General features: G+C 42.7%; 2 protein-coding genes and 1 non-coding gene across 4 annotated transcripts; 2 read left to right on the plus strand and 1 right to left on the minus strand.

The window, feature by feature from the left end:
* Positions 1–1,261: 1,261 nt before the first annotated feature.
* xpot (exportin, tRNA (nuclear export receptor for tRNAs)) lies at positions 1,262–15,262 on the minus strand. Of its 2 annotated transcripts, none has more exons than XM_085251934.1 (24): positions 14,994–15,262; positions 13,135–13,288; positions 12,301–12,383; positions 12,169–12,225; positions 11,924–11,993; positions 11,574–11,792; positions 11,137–11,321; positions 10,885–11,053; positions 10,185–10,421; positions 10,011–10,049; positions 9,865–9,927; positions 9,666–9,790; positions 9,444–9,588; positions 9,150–9,364; positions 8,059–8,128; positions 7,749–7,987; positions 7,375–7,660; positions 7,101–7,290; positions 6,695–6,811; positions 6,457–6,572; positions 6,330–6,377; positions 6,176–6,247; positions 5,824–5,880; positions 1,262–5,741 (listed from the first exon to the last, which is right to left on the minus strand). In XM_085251934.1, exons 2-24 carry the CDS (start codon positions 13,219–13,221, stop codon positions 5,715–5,717), a joined length of 2,916 nt encoding a protein of 971 aa, XP_085108060.1. In that variant the 5' UTR covers positions 13,222–13,288; positions 14,994–15,262; the 3' UTR covers positions 1,262–5,714. The 2 variants fall into 2 exon arrangements, with proteins under 2 accessions (XP_085108060.1, XP_085108061.1); XM_085251935.1 differs by lacking the exon at positions 14,994–15,262 and adding an exon at positions 14,375–14,571.
* A 1,842-nt stretch (positions 15,263–17,104) lies between these two features.
* Positions 17,105–20,546, plus strand: rpl18a (ribosomal protein L18a). The gene is made up of 5 exons (XM_085252324.1): positions 17,105–17,226; positions 18,660–18,839; positions 18,924–19,053; positions 20,061–20,170; positions 20,404–20,546. Exons 1-5 carry the CDS (start codon positions 17,209–17,211, stop codon positions 20,494–20,496), a joined length of 531 nt encoding a protein of 176 aa, XP_085108450.1. The 5' UTR covers positions 17,105–17,208; the 3' UTR covers positions 20,497–20,546.
* On the plus strand, positions 18,455–18,586 carry LOC146555341 (small nucleolar RNA SNORA68). The gene has a single exon (XR_014889357.1). It is a non-coding gene; the product is annotated as a small nucleolar RNA SNORA68 (small nucleolar RNA).
* Positions 20,547–20,991: the final 445 nt, after the last annotated feature.

A 20,991-nucleotide genomic window follows, 5' to 3' on the forward strand; every position in this document is an offset into this window, starting at 1 on the left:
AAAGAAAAGTATGTCTTTGTGCCCCCTTTTCCCTGTTAATGCCCTATCGGCCCCCCTGGCTAAACTTTTCTAGATCCGCCCCTGCACAGTTACCAGCGTCAGCTAAAGATCCTCGAGTAGAAAGTAATATTAAATACATTCTAACAACAGCTGATCAAGCTTAAATGTGCTGCTGTTGTTCAGCCGCTGGTTTCCTCTTTCTGGTGCAAAGTGGGCCAAAAGCAAACAAGAGACACGGACTCGCAACAGAAAAGCCGATCAGCTGATCGTTAAGCAGTTTCATGATTGAAGTAGCAGCCGGAGAGGCAATCGCTCGTTAAGCTTAACGCAGGAATGCTTTACAAACATTCAGAGATGGACTTACACACTTGCTTTACTTCTCTCGGGGATAACTTTGTCGGAGATGAAATGCCGGGTTGCTAGCGAAGCTCCACATGCTATCCAGACCACCGACAGGTCCTGCATGCCACAGCCGCTCTATCACGTGATGCATACTGCTCCGACGTGCTAACGTTCTGAGGTGAGTTACGGCGTGTTGCAAGTTTTGTGAGGTGCTTTCGTGATATTTAATGAATCGGATTACATTTTTTATTTTTCTCCGATATCCGATCCAGTAATTTAGGTCAGTATCGGACCGATACCGATACGTAATATCGGATCGGTCCATCTCTAATTACGACAGCAAACAAAAAATTAAAGGAAATAATTTGCGTGGTTCAACAGGGTTAAAATAAAAACGTTATTACAGAACCTGAGACTGACTTTACTGAATGATATTTGCAGTTTCCTTCAAACATTTACATAAATTGAAGTTTACAAACTTGTCTAACATATTTAAGTCTTTATGATCATCAAGGACTGAGCTGCTTAACTACAGAAATAAACTTTTTTTTATGTGAGCTGTTAATATTAGTAATAACAGAGCCTGGATGTCACAATATTTCCTTTGTGCAGATGATGAAAAGAAATGCAAATCTTTTCAAATTAAAGACCCCAAATAATTCACAAGGATGTAGGACTGAATTTATTAATTTACAAATACTTCACTTTGTCAATATTATTAATATACATCTTAGTTGTAAACTTTGCTTAGCTATTGTGGCACGAATATACCTCCATACATCATATAAAATGAAGCCAATTTCTGAATTTTTACTGCATCTTTATCCAGATATATAAATAAAAAAAGGATGAGGTGGCTGATTAGTGAACACTTTTTATGGACATTCAAACAGAAGGTTCAAAAATAAAAGTCAACACATTTCACCATCAATAAAATGTATTTATTTGGCAATTTTTCAGTTCTCTCTCTGCTCAGGACCACTTACAGGAAAATATAACCTGAAAATTCAAACATCCATTAAATCCTTTAAATTAAAAAAAAAACCCAAAAAAACCCTGATTCTGCTTTTTTGTGGGTTGACGGATTTGCAGAGCTGACCCTTAGTGTCGGCGTGAATACTTCTACGGTATAAAAAAGTCACTTCAAGCTGATGGGGCATGAACAACATGTGGAGGTGCACATTTTTCTATAGAGACTACAAGGTGTAGATCCTGGTGTTAGTGTAACAGCTGAGTGTTTTTTAAAAGCGTTCGGCATTTGCAGAAAGGGAGATATTAAACAAGCAATAATTCCAGTCTTTCATTTACAGTCATTAGAAACAGGTGCTCATCAGGTGTAGTTTTACTTTGGACAGAGCTAAGCTAGTCATTTACAGTCTTTATGCTAAGCTAAGCTAAACAGTAAACTCTCAGACTTGAAGTAAAATCCAGCTGAGCATCTCCCTGAAGGAAAGTTTTAATTTCGCTACAGACATTCTTTTAAAAGAAAGGTCACCTAAAAAAACAAAAACAAAAAAAAACCCCAACTTCCCCCCCAAAAAACCCTGACATTTAATAAATGTTTTTGTATTTCTATAGAAGACAACTTGAGTGCATTTTTGTATCAACGCTGGGACCTTTTTTAAATTTTCAGTGGCGGAATATGGCTTTTATATGTTGCTAAGAAATTTACAGTCTGAGAAAATCCAAATCCAAACTGCAATTAGTTTCGTTTAGCACAAAGACTGAAATCAAGGGAAACGAAATCAGAGAAACTGCTAATCAGCGTGTCATCAAAACAGCTACCAGTCAACATAGCTAACATTACAAAGGGTATAAGCAGCCACTGTAATGTTGGGGTTTTTTTTTGTTTGTTTGTTTTTTTACATCCTTTTAGCTTTGACCATCTTTGTGATATACTAACATCATCATGGTTATGTTTAATTTTCATTGTTATTAATTAGGAATAAAACATTTGAAGGCTTTTAAAAACAGGTACCCCCCCCCCCCCCAAAAAAAAAAAACCCAAAACAAAACCCTGTACCCTATAGATCCTTTTAGCCTAGCTTAACATAACGCGGAAATTGAAATGGGAGGAACCGCAAGCCTAGCCTACACTGGCAAAAAAAAAAAAAAAAAAAACAAAGACAAAAGACCCACACATTTAATAACTACTGTAAATAATTTCAATAACAATGGATTTTTTTTGGATAAAAATATAGAAATGACAGATCTTTGTTTTAGCAGCAATTAGCATTAGCTTGTTAGCTAAACCAGATAAAACTAAAATCTACCTTTAATTAGGTAACAGGCCTCTTTAGCTATTTATACTAAGCTGGGTTAAAGTTGCGGTAACAACACTGGTCAATTTATAAATGGGACATAATGTTCAAAATGCTAATAAAATAATTTCTAACCACAGATATTTGTAGCTAAGCAGGCTAAATGTTTTCGCGTACTTAGCTTGGCAGCTTTTATTAACCTAACATCATTGAGTGAGTTCTTTCATATCACCAGAGAACTGAGGTGGATTATATCAGAGCCAGAAACCAATTGCCCTGCGTTAAACCATGTATTTAGACCACTAGCACTTTGCTAGGTCTATGGAAGCCCACATCTGCCAAAAATAAACTATTTACGATTTTTTTTTTTAAAAAGCTGAAAATATTCACATTTTAGTTCAGGCTCACTATGAATGTGATATTCGTATTTGTCTAATAAAGAAAATGTTTTTTTTATTTCAAATGCATTAATATCAGATATTGTTTGAAGAGATAGCATCTTTAAATTCACCACAGAGGAGAAAAACCAACTGTATTACAGTTAACTGAAAAGGTAAACAATGATTTAATGACATTTCATTAGATTTTTGTTGTCATCAAATCCGTTCTGCATCATTAATTGGCAAACTGTACATCCAATTCAATCCGTGTTAATATGCAGCTGACAACTGTTACTCCTCAAATAAACATTCGCTTTTTGGGTAAATTACGGAGCCTTTTCTTTAAAGAAAAAAAAAAAATTACTATCGTTGATTAGATTTTTTTCCCCGCTGGATTTCTTGAGAGTGTAAGATGTCCCCTTTTAACTGGAACCAACAATTTCAGGCACTTTCTCAGCAGGTTGTCCAAAGGCAACGTTTCAGGAAAATTACAGCAAATTACGATGAACACACCGACTTATTCAAACATTGGAAATATTTCCAGGGCGTCACAAAATCTGGAGGTGTGAAGAGCATCTGTACAGATTGTTGCTGTTTCAGGACAGTTATAACTGTTTAGCAGCTCCTTCACAGTAAAAGTGTTGCATAATGAATTGTCCTGAATTGTCACTGCAATATAAAATTAATCGAGCTGCTTCTGCAAACAGCAACGGTCTGTTTTTACAGGAGATTCGCATGATTTAGTTCCGATTTCTACGGTCCTCATATGCCAAGAAAAAGGAATGAAAGTTGTCCAAATTAGAGATGAACAGATTCAAATTTTAAGTTTGGTAAATCAGCATTACTGAATAAATCACAACAATTTCAATGCTAGATTACATTTATTATTGTTCAGATTTTTCTTCAAGTTTTAGATTTTGAGATTTGAGGCATCAAAAGTACAAATACTCAGAATAAGTAATTTCTTCCCTGAAAAAACACTTTTCAATTGCCAAACGTTAAACTATAAGAGACTAGAACAAAATATTTAATTAATAAATTGATGATATGAATAATGTAAAATCTATGAAAGTCATAGAAACTCACAACTTAACTGAATACAGCAAACCTCAAAATATTGAGAAACTGCATCAAAAATGTTAATTACTCAATCAAAAAAAAAAAAAAAGTCACTCATGTTTGACTAAATACATCAAAGCAGTTAATAACCGGATAAACTTTTGGAATAATAAACATATTTATGTTTACTTTCACATCACACCTGTTAAAATTTTAATTTCAAACAACCTAAAACTGTGACTTTAAGGTCGAGAAAAAAACCCAAACAAAAAGCCACAGCAAGCTTTTAAGTCACAACAGAGTAACTTGCAACCTTTGCAAATTGTAATTTTTAAATTTATCAAACGAAATGTTTTTTTTTTTTAAAGATGTGTCAGTGCAATAATAAATATAACCATGTACTGATTAATTCAATTTACATGATTTTTGTATTGAAGTAGTAAAACTAATGGTGTGGGTCAAATGTTTTGTATAAAAGTTTCATTGGTGAAATTTATAGTTTTACTTTAAAGTCACGCTTTATAGTAAGTTTAAATATTCACTTTTTATGAAATTATGGAAACCAAATTTTTACGCATTGAGTCCCCATAAGGTAACCAAAAAGAAAATTCAAAAAACAAATACAAAGTTGTGTTAATACTCAGCAAGTTGCATTTATAAGAAAATACCTGGAATAAAATGTTCATTCTGAAAGTGAATTTAATTGAATACTCCATTGATTTATAAACAAAAAGTTTTAAGAACGCATATTTAATTTTTTGTATAAACTTTTGATGCCACAAATCGGAAACTTTCACTTTTATATTACATTTTTTCCCTGGCATAAATGGGCCTCCGCACATGGTTTCCAGATGGGAATGAATATTTAAAAAACAAAAAGAAACTAAACCTAGGAATTTTATTTACATTTTTAACATCTTATTCTCTTATTTACACTTTGTTCCTCCATTGCATTTTCATTTCCATCTGAAATTAAAAAAAAAAAAAAAAAAAAAAGTCAGCCACTTCCAGCAAACAAAAATGTGGTGTCTATTTCCGTCACGTCTTCGGTTTTAAAATCCACGCCGAGGATCTCTGTCTGATCAGGTAACAAGATAATACTTGATCTGCAGATCGAGTCGGGCTGTAACGTTTCACTTCAAACCTAAAACCAACCGTGCAATCCTCAGCATGTATGTTTAAAAAAAAACAAAACAAAAAGCCACATTTTAAATAAGAATAATGCGTCAGCCCTTTTTATTCTTCCTTCTTATAAAACTCAGTCTAGCCTGTTCTGAAATGTGGTTTCTAATGTGAGTGTAAAGCTATCGATTCTTCTAACCTAGAAGGTCACTGAGGATAATTACCCAATCTTTTCCCGACAAGAGGCATCCTCTCCTGAAAAAGGAAAAAAAAAAAAAAAAAAAAGCCCTTTCCTCATGGCGTCCACAAAGTTCTCCACGTTTCTGAGCAGACGTGGCGCTCCTGCACATCTGCTGATCTCAGAGGGAGGGGTTTCACCAGGCTTCGTTCCGCCTCCCCGACTTAGACAAGCTGGGCTTTGTTATGCATTTAATTCTAAGTGCAAGAGCAGCGCCTATGCTAAGGTCCTGTATTTTTCAATTGTTGAGTGGCAGTATGACCACTTCCTGTGAAGAGTCCTTCAGTCCCCGTGAACTTCCAGGTTTTTTCCCTACAGTTTTCCTCGCTGGAAGAACGCCTGTTGACATAAAAAAAAGGTCATCAGTAGAAATGAAACAGGTGAACTCGGCCGTAAACCAAGAAAGAACAACAACTCGTACCTTAATGTAGTTTTTCAGGACTTTGACGTCAGGCTGCTGGAGAACCTGGCAGAGCTCCTGATGGATAAAAGAAAAGACAAACTGTTAGCAGGCTTTCTGACACACCCACCTGTCCAACGTCAAACACTAGGTAACGTTCAACCACAGTTCGTCCAAAGTACGGAGAGTCAGCAGGGTCAAACTATATATTACGATACCAACAAGAAACTATCAAGGGCGGGAAAAAAAATGCAAGAACAAAATTATTAAACATATTTAAATAAAGAAACACTTTGAAATGAATAAAACTGAACATAAATAAAGGAACACGTCTCGAGGTATTTTTGGACGTCAGGGTTTAAGCTTTTCTGACCTGTGAAATTTCCGGGGCCACCTGGAGTGATGGCAGGTACTCCTGCTGCAAGAACTGGATGAATTCGAGTCCCTGAAACAAAAACAGCACGTGTTCAAGTGGAAGCGCGGTGACACATAACAAAGCTTGGTCAACCACAAAAACACATTTTTACCCGTTTGAGATGAATCATCTTCAGTGTCAGAGCGCACTCCGACAGAACCTGAAAAAAAGAAAACAGTTGAGGCTTGTCACCAAAACGCGATTTTTCTTTTATTAAAGGTGGAATTAAAGAAACTCACCAGGACCGTCTGTGCATCTGACAGGTCAAAGGTCGGTTTGAGGGGAGCCAGGAAACAGGCTGGGACGATGTGTTTGTAGATAAAGTCGGGGAAGCCCACCATGCCGTCTTTACCTCCTGCAGAAGAAGAAGAGCTCAGAGTGAAGCTCACACCCTGTATTGACCAGCAGGGAGCGACAGAAAACGAGCTTCCTGCTCACAGGACACGACTTCCTGTCGAGGTCATGTTTCAGACTCACCCCACAGCTCCACCAGTTTGGTGAGGATGATGAAGCAGGTCTTCTGCGCGATGGGGTCGGGAAAGTCGACAGCGCCCTGAATGATGGTGAACACGATGCGCTCCATGTTTTCTGCCCCTGGAAACAAAACATTTAACTTTGGCCTGTTCTTTCATTTTAAGTATAATAAGAAAAAAATATTCTGGACCGTTTTCTCCTCTTGTTTCCTTTCCTCATTTGTTTCCTTCTTCCTACCATCTCTTTTTTTCCCTTCATTCCTTCCCTTCTTCCTTTCCTAATCCATTTTCTCTCCTTCCTTTTCCCTTCATTCCTTCTATGCTTCCTTTCCCTGAATGAGCCCTCCCCTGTGAGGTTCAGACCCTACTTCTGTGTCTACGTGTTTCTTGGCATGCTGAGTGGCGCTCACCCTGATTGGCCATCACCTCGTTCATCCCACTTCCTGCGATGGTCTGGATGAAGCTGAAGTAACTCCTCCTCAGCATCTGCTTCTCCAGTGCCGCTGTCTGGTCGTTCTCTTCTGCCGGGCGTGCCAGAACCTCGAAGATGGCAAGGACGAGGGGCATGAAGATCTGCTGCAGGAAGGGAGACACCTGCCGCTGCCGTGGCAACAGGAGAAGTTTGTTAAGGATGGCGAGTCAGAGTGTGCAGGAAGGTTTGGTGCTGGTTCAGCGGCGGCTTACCTTAAACTTGGCAGTGATCTGGCTGATGAGCGGGATGAACTCCTGTAGATCTTTGGCCTCGCAGTCCTTCAGCATGTGCTCTGAGGCAGCGGGGACGAAGGGCAGCACCTCCTCCTCCATGCAGATGATCATGCGGTGCAGGAACGAGCGGACGGAGCTGCGCAGCACGCTCCGTTGCACGGGGCAGCTGAGTGCGGGCAGGAAGGCCTGCAGGCAGTCCCGGTACACCTCGGTGCAGCCACACTGCTTCACTGTCTGCTTGTTGCTGAAAGCTTTGCTGGTCCGGCTGAAATGCCACAGACGGTGGCGAGGTGAGTAGCACGCCGTGGCGATGGACAGAATAATAAATAAATAGATCGTTGATGGATTCTGACCTGGCGAAGCCGACGGCGTGACTCAGGCAGTCGGCGAGGGCGGTCTGACGCTCCTCCTCAGTCTCCTGGGGGAGTTTGGTGAGTAGCAGGCGGAAGGCGTCCATCAGCGGTGTCAGCAGGCTCCTCATCAGTGCCTGCTTCCTCTCCACAGGGCTCTCGCTGTTGACGATGAGGATGCCGGCTGCCTCAAACATAAAGAGCTGGTCGTCGCTGGTCAGGAGTGCCGGGAAACCGTTTTCCTAGACAGAGAAATGCATGAGTTAGTATAGGAGGAGGAAACAGCAAGAAGAGGCGGTGTTGTGATACTCACAGGTGGAGTGAGCTCCAGCAGGTCCTGAATCCTCGTCAGGATGTCCTCGACGAAGGCATTCATGTGTTTACTGCCAACAGAGAGCGGTAAACGAACACTGGGTTTTAAAGTCAACTGAGCGTATTTTCAATCATTCGTATGTTCTTTCTTAAATCAGACTCTTCGTTCATGGATTCATTAACTACATTAGATTCACATCCGACTGTAATGAGTGTCATTCTATATTTCTGTCATGGAGCAGCCTGAGCAGACGCCTCGGGGCCTTAAGGCCTCACTGAGGGGGCCTCCTGGTCAGATCCACCTCACTCTGCCTTCCAGATTGAGGCTAAGTTCCTTAGCATCATTCTTTCTACTCATGACCACAGCGGAGGTTAGAAATCTTAATAAATAAACAGCTGAGAGCCACACCAGTGAAAGCTGGAGGTCAAAACCTGATAAAGCCGACAGATCGAAACCGTCATCATAAACCACTGAAACTGACTCCAGCCTGAGTTATGAACAGGTTCAGCGTCAGAGGGCAACTTGCTCACACGTTTCATGTCTTTTTTGTCTTTGTGGTAATATAGAAAGAAAAAGAATCATCTGATTTCAAAAGACTAAATATTACAAATTATCTTTTAAAAACATGGCTAGACATGTAGTTTTACAAAAGTTTGCACATGTTCAGTGCGTCCCCCTCCGGACGCTGTCGTCCACACGACAATAAAACTCGTCCCAAATGTTTGTGATGTGTGGACTCACCACTGCTGTTAATCTACCTGCTGGCAACCACAAGAAACTCACAAATCTGATCTAACAGTTTGTGTTTCCATGGCTACTGTGAACGAAACGACAGCTGTAGTTTCTGTTTCATTACGTTAAAAAGAAGCTGGTACAGCTCAAAGAGTTTATGAAACAATATTTTCTCAGGTTGTAGTTTTGCTGTTTTCTGTGTAAACATCACATTTTGTTGTGGTGGAGTTATTCTTGGTGTAGTGCACACTTGTGAAGCCTGTTGCCGCATCAACGGCATCACATGGCTTCCAATGGCAACGGCTTGCCATTGGAAACTGAAACATGTGATATTGTGCAGCAAGTGAAGCTGGACTCACTGTAGGGTTTTGATGAATCTGGAGAACAGGTAGGCCACCCTGCTGCGGACCTTCGGGCTGTTGTGTCTCAAGCCTCGCTGGTCCAGGAACGCCATCAGCACGCCAGGAATGTGCTGTGGCTCCACGATAAAGAACTTGTCGTATCGCACAACCGTTTCAAAGAACTCCAGAGCGACGGAGGTGTGCTGGTAGCTGCTGACACCGCAGGAAACCAGCTAAGGGTTCAAAAAGAAAACGCGTTTAAAATTTTGCCGCACAGGCGCTGAACCACAGCCGAGCGGTCATGTGACTCACCGTCCTCATCATGTCCTGCAGGGCGCTCGTCTTGGCCGTGTCTCCAGAGAAGTGGGCACCATGCGCCGCCGGTAAGGCCTCACCCAGCATGTAGAGCAGCCTGATGGCGACCTCCACCTCCATGAAGGGTGCTGTCTGCCAGTTCCTAAGAGGAGATATTATAGCTGAAACATGGCAGCTGCATTTTTCCCACCTCTCTAAACAAATCAAAACATTTCTTACTGCATCGTGTTGGTGAAGACGCGGCGGACGGCTTCCAGCAGCAGCTCCGGTGAAACCTGAGCGAGTCGATCCAAAAGCATCTTCAGCTGCTTCCTGTACTCCACAAACATCGCCTCGTCCTCGCCCTGAGAAACAACAACAGCAGGTGTAATGCCTGCCGCTCTGCCCCGCCCTCACAGAGGAAGAAACAGAAACTCACCTCGTTCTCAAAGTTGTACTCGTCATCGTACGTGAGTTTTTTCATTACAGCGAGCATGATGGCCTATGGTGACAGCGAGAAAACTTTTTAATGATTTGCCCTCAGATAAAGACGTGAGAATGCACTGAGCGCGCTCAGAGACTCACCTCGATGTTCGCTTTCTGCTGGTCCGTCAGCTGAGGAAGCTATGAACAGAAAACAACCTCAGAACATTTTAAACCACTGCTGTGAGATCCGAAGGTCCCTAATTTTTAACATGTTCTCACTTTTAAACTTGTTCCTAAAAGTTAGAAAAGCTGCCCGGGCCTCAGAAGCCTCACCTGTTTGAGGACGTGCAGGTACTCGTAGCAGAAGCCCACGATGTTTGCCGAGATGTCGTCATCCTCGTGCACCAGCAGCTGCACCAGCAGAGGCACTTTGGCCTCCACGGCCTGCAGCGTCTCCGCTGCGTCCTTCACGTTGCCGGTTTTCGCCAGCTTGGTCCAGCTCAGCACCAGACTCTGACCCATGCCGTTCACCAGCCGTGAGAACTTGGCCAGGAAGTCCACATCCTCCTCCTAAAGGGGACAGGAAGAGGAAACATAAACATGAAGCTGTAACGGAAACACATTCTGCAGGAACAGTTCAGCGCTGCAAACTTAAGAAAACAAAATCAATTTTTAAACTGATACATGTTTAACGAACCAGCTGTCAGACCACAAACACCAAATCCTCCTTTCATAAACACTGAGTTTTTGTAGAACTGAGGCCTCAGTGTTGCTGCTTTTTTCCTTTAAGTAAAATATTCTTGTGTTAAACGATGATCTACAGCAGCTATTCTTCACTTGGTGTCTTTTGATTAGCTCTGGACAGGCTGTGAACAACGATGATGGATGGACAATGGAAATGTTTCATGTTTACATTTAAGTCACAGCTGGAAATATTTATAAAAACAGCAGAACGGTGCTTTAAGTCACTGTCAGACATTTTCAGGACCCTCGTGAGCCTCTGTGGCTGTGATGTATCCATGGTAACTCTAACCTGCTCCACGTTGAAGAAGCCTGCTGACTGTAGCACTTGGCACAGAGACTCTACCAGCTTGGTTTTGTCCACTGGATCCATTCCCTTGTTGACGATTTCAAACAGGCAGTCGCAGGCCTCCTCCCTCAGCTCCTCCATGGACATCTGGCTCAGCAGCAGGTTCACGAACCTGAAAACACAAAGACAGGTGAGACGTGATGGCCAAGGGTCAGAAATCATGTATACGACGCCTCTCCCCGTGCTTGTTCTGACCTGTCATTGGCGATGAGGTTGAGGTCGATCCAGGACACGTAGGCTCCGACCACCTCCAAGCACTGACAGGTGAGCTCGGGGTGGGACTGCTGGTACGTCTGCAGGATCTGGAACCAGGACTCCACCAGGCTGGGGATGCTCTGCTCCCTCATGCTGTCTTTGATCAGCGTGTTCCTGCGAGTCTCCTGCAGGAATACATGCAGCGAAATCATCACCAAAGCTACAAACGCTTCCTATGACACATTTCCTGTTGGGTCATGTGACCACTCTTCCTTAGAAACCAGTCTGTTTTTGTGAGTAACGTGTGGGCCAGAGCTCTGCGGGTTTCCTTTCCTGCAGAGGCTTCTTCCTCCCACATCAGCCTGCTCTCCTTCTCTAACTCAGCAACAAATATAAAACACCACCAAAAGTTTTCCCATCATGATCCGCTTTCTGACCTCCGGCGTGTGCAGGATGTCTCTGTCCACCACCTCGGCATCGATGGCCATCAGTGTCCTCAGGTAGATGTCGACTCCGTGGGGGTTCAGACCCACCAGGGACAGGATGTCGAAGAAGAACTTGGGCCACAGAGTCATGTACTCCATGACGAAGGTGAGGGCGAACACCTGTGCTGCCTTGTTCCTGATGAAGGCCTTCTCGGGCTGAGTGTTCATCAGCTGCGGGGAAGAGGAAGAGACGAAAGACGTGACAGCGAGTCTGTGAGGAGATGTGAGCGAGGCTCAAATCTGCACCACTAAAACAGTGAAAATTACTGTGATGTTTAAACTGGCACAAAGTTGTGACATACCTGAAACTGGAGCCACTTCATTAGAGTCTCTCTGATGAGCTGCTGCTGAACAGCACTCAAACTGCAATGTCTGTAATACACACACACGCACACACACACACACACACGCACACACACACACACACACACACGCACACGCGCACACACACACGCGCACACACACACGCGCACACACACACACGTGAGAGCAGCTCCAGCAGGTAATACTCATCATGTGATCACGTGTGAAGAAGCTTCTTTCTCACCTGAACTTGATCTGATGCTCCAAGACTTGGAAGCAGAAGAATTTGACGTGGTCATCACTGAAACACAGAAATGCATTTAACAGCTGCAGGTACGACTCTAACACACCTGTGGTGTGTGGGCGGGGCACTCACCTGTAAATCCCTTTGGCGAGAGCCTCAGCACAAACCTCCCAAGCGTCCTGAGACTCCTTCAGCTGCTCGAAGTAAGCGATAGCCTGGAAATACACAGAAGGGCGACATCAATGACATCACCAGCTATTGCTCTACTCAAGCAGCTCTCACACCTCCTCCTCTCCTGCACCTTTACATCCGCAGAGGGTTTACTGGTGCTGATGTCAGGTTTTGATCTGAGTGTGCTCTGCTTATCTTGTTTCTATTGGACGCTGATGGAGCTCCAGATGTTTTTTTAGCAGGCCAGTTCAGCACCTGAACGCTGTCTTTAACTAAGAAGTCGTGTTTCTGGAAGCTCTGCACCGTGTGGTTTGTGTCTCATCTTTGAAACGGAGCAACAGAAGTGTCTTCAGCGTGTTTAAGTATGACTAAATGCAGTTTTGTACCAGCTCAAACACAAACACAGTGAGAAAAGACCTGTAAACATCTGCAGGATGAAGTGAAAGTGGCAGATAATCTGTCAGGCTGGCCGGATGCATTCATGGTGCAGAGCATCCTCGTTCTCTAGCAGAGATTTAAACCTGATCTCGTGATTATTCCTCCAGATCCTCTGAACAACCTGAAGCTTCAGTACCCAGACTCTTCCTTCACTCCACTGATTAACCTCATTTTTGCTGCGTTACTTCTGTTAAAGTACCCGTGACATTGAGTAAGATTTACTACTTTCAGCTCCTGACGTGTCATCTTTGAACCATTTTCAACTCATGCATCTGTAAACCCATCCTGCTTGATTTTTGTGACTGTTTTGGGTGTGTGGGTGGGGGGTATCAGTGGCGATGTGTGGTAGTGCCTCACCCTCTGCCTGTAGCGGGCATCGGCGTTCGGGTTGAGCCCCAGCAGGGCCTGCTCGTCCATGACTACAGCGACAGACTGGCAGGCCATTCGTGGGTTAGCTTTCCTCCAAGGCTAGTTCACTCCTCTCTGCTGCTGCCGGCCAGAACTCTCTCATCTGCAGCAAGGAAAGAGACGATTGTCACAGCACAGGTTAGTGAGATTGAAGCAGATTAATTAGATGATTTAAGGGCAGTTACAGGTTTCAGGTGTCATTTGTTCAGGTAAACTGTCTCAGCAGAAGCCAAAGAAACACGATCAGCTTTAGAGTTATTAAGGTTACAGTTAAAGAAGCACAAGAAACTTATTTTTAGTGAATAATCAGAAATCCCAGGAAAACATACAGACTCCATTAAATAAAAAGTGAATGGACTCCATTAAAAAAAAAAACAAAAAAAACCACACATCACATTTAGTTAAAAACTCTGTTTTTCATCTCTTGCTCCCATCCTAGTGCCGTTAAAGTTTTATTTATTTTAATTTGTCCTTCCTTTCCTTCATCCTACTTTAGTTATATTCCCTCATTCATATCCTACTTCCTTCCTTCTCCCCTTGATTCCTCCATTTTAAAAACTCTTCCTCTTCCTTTTCTGCCTCTTCTTGCTTATTTCTATCCCTTTTCTTAATCTTGTCCGTTGTTCTTTCCTTTGTGTACTTAAGACTTGTTGTTGCTGTTTGTAAATACAAATGTAATGAATAAAAGACTCAAAGTATGTGACTGATGTTGTCAGATAAAAGTAATAACTCAAAAAGAAAGGCTCCAGAGATGTGGCTCTTTCCAAAGGCCATTCCCTTTTTATCAGATTAGTGGAAATTTGATTCTGCACTGTAGTGATGATAAACACATCAGATCTAGGTTGTAGTTTCAGTGAAACATGTGAGCAAGGGTGGGATGATTAAGTTGATTATTAACACAGCTGGATAAACAGGGCGCCTCTCTACCAAACTCCATTCACTTTTTATTATATTTCAATAAAGAAAGGTTTGGGTGCTCTTCTTAACCTTATTAGCTTCGTTTTTTTTTTAAATTCACCAAGTACGTGGTCGAGTAGGTGTACACTGCTGTACAGTAATAACACATGGGTAATCTGCTGTAGAAAACGGGCATTTCTCTACCAGACTCCATTCACTTTTGGCCCAATTTAGAGAATTTGTCCAGCGTTCTTATAAAACCAGATGTAATCAAAATTACAGACTGAATTACGTTGGCTATGTACTATGACAGGTAAATAGGTGTCCAGCTGATAGTCAGTCCAGGTGAGCTGGCAGTGCTCTTGCCCGCAGTGACAGCTCGGGTGGCGTTTGTGGACGACGGAGACCGAGGGTGATGCAACACGGGGCCAATACTCCAGCCTCCATGTTTACACCGAAACACCACCCACAGCACACGGTCTCATCTCTACCGAACACCTGAGCCCCAGGCGGATATCTCCATGTCGTAGCTCCTGGATGAAGCCCACCTTCGTCAGTTAGCTCCGAGCTAACACCTTCACATCGGAACAAACTAGCTGCTAACGCCAGCTAGCCTGCTAGCCGCTGAACTCGCGGGCGGGCGGAGGGCGCTCCTCGCATGGTTGAAACTCAACCAAACCCCGCCGACTTCACCCGAAGGTGTTTAATTAGATCGGCTGTGACGGTGCGGGGGAGCGGATGGAGCCGAGGGAGGTTCTTCCCCGGTTTATGACGGCCCGGTGAGGCTACCTGCCCGCGGCTCCGCGAGCTCCACAGCAACTTAAGCCTCACGCAAAAAAACTCAGCAAGCCTCAGCCCCGTTTGCAGTTCACAGACAGAGCTCAGAGGGGAGAAGAAGAATGAGATCCTACCTTAATGAAACCGTCCTCCTCCGGTGGTTCTTCTCCGTCAGCGCCTTACAGAGCCGCCGGGAGTACCACTGCACGAAGCGTGTCCGCGCACGATCACTTCCGGCTCACCGCGCGTGACCCGGAAGAGGGTCCGCCGTCACTGCGTCAGCAAAACGTGCACATTTTTTTAATTATTTATTTTTTTAATGATCTTTATCAAAAACAAACTGTTGTTGTTACGGTTGAGCATTGCTACAAGATAAAAAAAGAACTGAAAAAGAAAAGTGAAAGAAAGAAAGAAAGAAAGAAAGAAAGAAAGAAAGAAAGAAAGAAAGAAAGAAAGGGCAATGTAAAATCTGAGAGTATAGGCATAGACCATGAGAATAAAAAGGGAAATCACGATCCACATCTCAAATAGAGAGGCCTCCTTTGAACATAAACTGAACTTATTGAATAGTACAACAAGTTTACAGGCTTTCTTGTCATTTACATGTTTTAGCAACTTACTCAAGAGTTTAAGATCATTCAGCCATCTGTTTATACATGGTTTAGCTTTGAAATGTCTGCATTTGTGAATAAAAATGTTTCCCAGTAACAAGACAGTCCTAATCACGAAGTCTAAATTGGGTTCTCAGCAAGCATCCCAAGTTTAACTACAGTTACCGTCAAATGTGCTAACTGAATTCCCCTCGGCTGTAGCCAGCTCCACGCATCAATTCAAAAGGAGTGGACTGAGAAAAACAAGTGATCCAACAAGTGAACCCTAACTCTAATTTTGAACATTTCATTAGCATTTTAATTCCTCTGTTTGTGCAATCTTTTCTTGATTTTTTAATTTTATTTATTTATGTATTTTTTCAGTGAAGCTGTCAGACTGCAGAGAAGCTTCAGACTGAATTTTGGCTGGATTTAATTCTGAGGTTAAAAGTTAAAGTTCAGCTGGAACTGTCATTTTCTCTGTCTTACACAGCCTTTGCTTCATTAGATCAGTAGATTCATTGACATGGAGATGTTGAATCAAGACCGCTTTATTTATTTTAAATCAGGCATACAAAAGGCTAAAAGGTGACAATAACAGGACAGAAAACACAGTAGGCCCTTTGTGTTGTTCCTGAGGTCACAGATTTAACATCTAGTTTGTTTTCTTTAATGAAAGTCACAAGATGGGTTCAGTATGGGAAAGATGAACTTTTATAGGCAAGCACATAGACCATGATTACTAGATCTGTTTCTTATGAAGTCAAAAGACACTAAAGAATACATTTACCAAGATAATACATTCTTCTTCTTGTTTTTTTTCTTCTTCTTCTTCTTTTAATTATACAAGGTTAAAGATTCCATGAGTATGTGAACACCTGTAACCGTGTGATGACAATAATCATGCCACAGGAAGAAAGAGTGCACACTTTACTTTGAATTTAAGAGTTCAGATCACAGCTTTACAGCAGGTAAACATCTGAAGGAGCATGTGGAACAGATGTGCTCCCTCAGACAGCACATGACAGGACACAGCTGACAGCTGATTCTCCCACACTCAGGCATCCAATCAGAGTGTGACATAATAAATCAATACTCAAGAGTGATCGACTCTCATATTGATCATATCAGTGTGGAGCTCTCTTTCTTCAGCTCCACCTGCTTGCAGTGGAAAAACCATCTTGGTCAAACTCTTTATTTTGTAACATTTTTGTGGTCTTAAAACAGTATTTCTAAACGGGGATTGAACCACGAGCCTGTTTTCTCCTCCGTGCTTTGATGTGCTGACTGAAGACTCGTCCTGCTGTTCATTAAACAGCAGGAAGCCTGATCTTTCTTATAAGGATATAGGGATAAGCACTATATCTTTCTATTTAAGATATAGACAGATATATGTAAACATACATCTGTGTGTTTGATGTCCAGTGTTCATGATTATTCTGGTAAAACGCTGCAGGATTATAAAGAGGATATATTTCAAATAAAGAAATCACTTGTATTATAATCAGTCCAGAGCTTCCTGCCATTTAACCCTCCTTCATTAAAAACAGATTTTAGCCTCAGAATGAAGTCATACCATCGCTGACACAGATTGTTTGACAGATGTTTGACAGATTATGGGTCAATAACTTATCTTCTTCGGTTTCTGGGGGGAACTCAACTCGGACGGCACCTCTATGGAACTTCCGCCCTCCATTTGACGTGCGCATGCTCCGCCCTGCTGCTTCCTCTTTTACTGTGGCATTGAGCGAGAGGCACCATGAAGGCGTCCGGCACAGTACGTAAACCGTAAATTTACACTTTTTCACTCTTCACACGCGGCTTCCAACAGCACATTTAATAAAATAACGTCTAGTTTGAGGGGCTCGTGTAGAGCTATTTCCATAAAGTGCGACTTAAAGCGGCAATTTGAGTCTTTTCACCCCGGTGCGTTCGCGTCTACAACATGGCGTCAGCACCATGTGGACTGGGCTCAAACTGAGGGCTGCAGCCGGAGAGAGTGCGAGCTCTCACGCCTTCACTGAGAAAATGAGCTCGGCTTAAGGTGTGGAAAGCGGTCCAGCAGTAGCACTGATCATATTTAATCTGATTTAATTTCAGCGCAGCTTGATTTGCGCTAGTAGAAGCTAACGTTAGCAGCTAATGTGAGTTCATCTCTGACCCGAGCTATCGGCGTGCTTTTTAACCAGGCATAGTGAGCCGGTTTTTTAGTAGGAACTGTAGTTTTTAATCATTGTTTTATAAATATCTGGACTTTATGGAGCTTTTTTTTTTTTTTAAGTCTTAAACAGTTTTTTTTGTAGAATCGCTGCTTTTTCAAAGCGAGTGCGGTCAGTGAATGAGTACCGTAAAAACTCCTCCAGCTCACAGCAGTTATTCTCCACTGTAGGCCAGAACTGGAGTTGATATAAAGTGTTCAGAAACAGACACAAAGGCTTGGCAGCACAAACTGAAACACGGACTCAATGAACTGCCTTTAATCCGTATAGAAAGCACTGAATGGAGCGGCTGCAGAACCTCTTCTTTAAAAAAGCCCAATTTAAGGTTTTCTCCAGATACTCAATAATTCAGTGGCAGGTGTGTGCACACCTGTGGTGGTGATAGAAATAGGAAATGCTAAGAAAGATTTCGGCTAATGATGACAGCAAAAAAACCCCAACCTAACCCCGAGGAAGTATAAGATAAAAGGAAACAGTTATGGATTCTTGTTTTTAATAGAAAAACACAAATTTTTAGAGGATTGTGTTATTTGTAGTTTAAAATATAATTGTTCAAAAAAGCTTTAAGATATCAATAAAAACTGAAGTCATTTTAAAGTTTTGTTTTTGTTTTTTAGCCAAAATGCCACTACACACACCTCAGATCCGTCAGTTTAATGATAATTTAATCATGTTTGAATGTTTGTGGTAAGAAAATGAAACTGTTATTTTATTATTAGTTTGTTTTTGGTGATGTTTAAGTGAGCAATGTTATTTGTAGCTTGTGTGTCATTTGTGATGTCTCCGTACGCACCCAAACCCAAAGGTCACGCCGTTTTCGTGGCGTGATTTTGTCTGGCGTGCGAACAGGAACTTGGTCCTTGTCGCCTTTCTCTGCTGCTGTCGTGCCTCTGAAAGTGAATTCAGGGATCAACATGTCCTATTGTTGTCTCGCTGTTGTTGCTTTGATCATTTTACCTACATGTGACGCATCTTCATTTTCTTCCCACAGCTTAGGGAGTATAAGGTCATTGGGCGTCTGCTGCCCTCGGCTAAGAACCCCGCCCCCCCTCTCTACCGGATGAGGATCTTCGCCCCGAACCACATCGTAGCCAAGTCTCGCTTCTGGTACTTTGTCTCTCAGCTGAGGAAGATGAAGAAGGCATCCGGAGAGATCGTCTACTGCGGCCTGGTGAGTCTCTGTTTAACCCTCATTTCTTTTTTCCTTGTTAGCGACTCTGACATCGTCTAATGGCTCGTCGTGTTTTCCGGTCAGGTCAACGAGAAGACGCCTCTGAAGGTGAAGAACTTCGGCATCTGGCTGCGCTACGACTCCCGCAGCGGCACCCACAACATGTACAGAGAGTACAGGGACCTCACCACATCTGGAGCCGTCACTCAGTGCTGTGAGTACTAACAGCGGGCCAACGAGGCGCCGTTAGAAACTGTTTTTAGAAATCAGACGAATTTACCTGGATCACGGTGAGAATGAGGTTTGGATCTGCTTGGTTTACGGTTAATCCCAAAAGTGGGGATTCTGTTTTTCACAGCAGCAAAATATTAAAGATGATTTCAGATTTTGACCTTTTGTCGTGTTTTCATGAGAAATGGGGAGCTGGCTTTGTGCTTTCCTGGCAGATATATTGATCGTTGTGTTTTTGTCAGGAAAAAAGTTTGCTGATGAAAACTTGGAAATGTTTTCGCCAGTAAAATTAACGACGGTCAGCGTGCAGCCAGATTAAATTTTTCTGACTTGTTCTTCATTGTGAGGATTTCTCTGCTAAGGACGCGCCGATGGAAACCTCGGACAGTAAATCTGCAGAATCATTTCCGTTTTGTAGTTTCATGGCATCTGAGCGTGCTCCTGCAGTTTCTCCACGGTTTTAAGGACCTCCTGGCTCCAGCTGAGCTCGCACGAGCGCTCTGAAGCGCCTGTTCACTGGTTTTTGTTTGAGCTGCTAAACCCAGCTGTGTGTCAGCGCTGTGGTGTGTTTGGTCTGAGCTGACAGCTGGTGGTCAAACACCTGAGTGTGGACGTAACTCCTGCCTCTAAGGAGGTTTTAGGCTTAATGATGAATTAATGTCATCATCTGGATTATTTAACAGGATTAATTTAAACATCTAAAATTACTGAACTATTATTGTTCCATCACTGATGCCGTTTCCTCCAGCGTCTGATCAATGATCTCTAACGAGCAGGAAGGCGAGCATTTCGCTCACATCTGAATCTAAAAATTGAACCTTAGTAGAAACGAAGAGCAGCAGGTGACGTCTGAGCGTTTTTAGGGTTTAATTTTTATCTAAACCCTAAAAACCCTTAATTTTGCAGGGCGTGGAAGATTTTATCAACAGATGTCTGCACAGAGCGGCTGCTTCCTGTTTGTTAAGCTCTGCCTCCTAACCTCTCTTTCAGATCGTGACATGGGAGCTCGCCATCGTGCTCGTGCCCACTCAATCCAGATCATGAAGGTGCAGGTGATCGCCGCCAACAAGTGTCGCAGACCCGCCATCAAGCAGTTCCACGTAAGTCTTCCTCTCGCTGCCCTCCCTCATCAGGAGGCGGGACTCTCTCTGGGCTGCTGCCACCATTGTCAGCTCCAGCTTGAAAACCCGCCACACCAATGGCCAGATTCCTCTTCCAGGTTTCGAGTCTCCATCTTTAAACCTGGCGGTCATGAAGCTGGCGACAGACAACCGTTAGCGCCTTTGTTTGGCGCTTTAACGTCTGATCGTGTGACTTTTGTGTTTCCCTGCAGGACTCCAAGATCAGGTTCCCCCTGCCCCACCGGGTCCTGCGCCGCCAGCACAAACCCCGCTTCACCACCAAGAGACCAAACACCTTCTACTAAAAACAGCTGTATTTGTTTTTGTGCGGGAAATAATAAACGAATCGACCGAACAGCCGACGCCTCGTCTCTGTCTCCATCTTACTGTCACACAAACATCAAACGCTGAGCTGCCGGCGCTCAGTCCTCACATCACATTTAACCGTATTATGCCATTTGTATCATATTTGCTACATGAGTGTCTGAGAGCTCATCAACATGATCAATACTTGACATAATTTCAAAATGTTATGGACAAAACCTTTTTGGGGGTCTAAATTTCACATTCTTGTTAACAAAAAGTTGCCCAAAACACCCACTGTATCAACTGTGATGCAAAAAAAATCTAACAAAATATATCTTAAACAACATGATATAGCAAAACAATTGTTATGAAGGTTATTAAACATATGAATTATAATATTTCTTTGATGGGTTGGATTGGATTACAGGGTTAAAGAATAAAAAATGAAGCACAGTTTGAACAGCAAAATTACCAATAAAGTCCTGTTAGTACAC

Source organism: Mchenga conophoros, linkage group LG17, assembly GCF_057382185.1.
Source record: "Mchenga conophoros isolate Kocher_MC1m ecotype Shallow Benthic linkage group LG17, M_conophoros_male_GT1.1, whole genome shotgun sequence".
Taxonomy (NCBI): Eukaryota; Metazoa; Chordata; class Actinopteri; order Cichliformes; family Cichlidae; genus Mchenga; species Mchenga conophoros.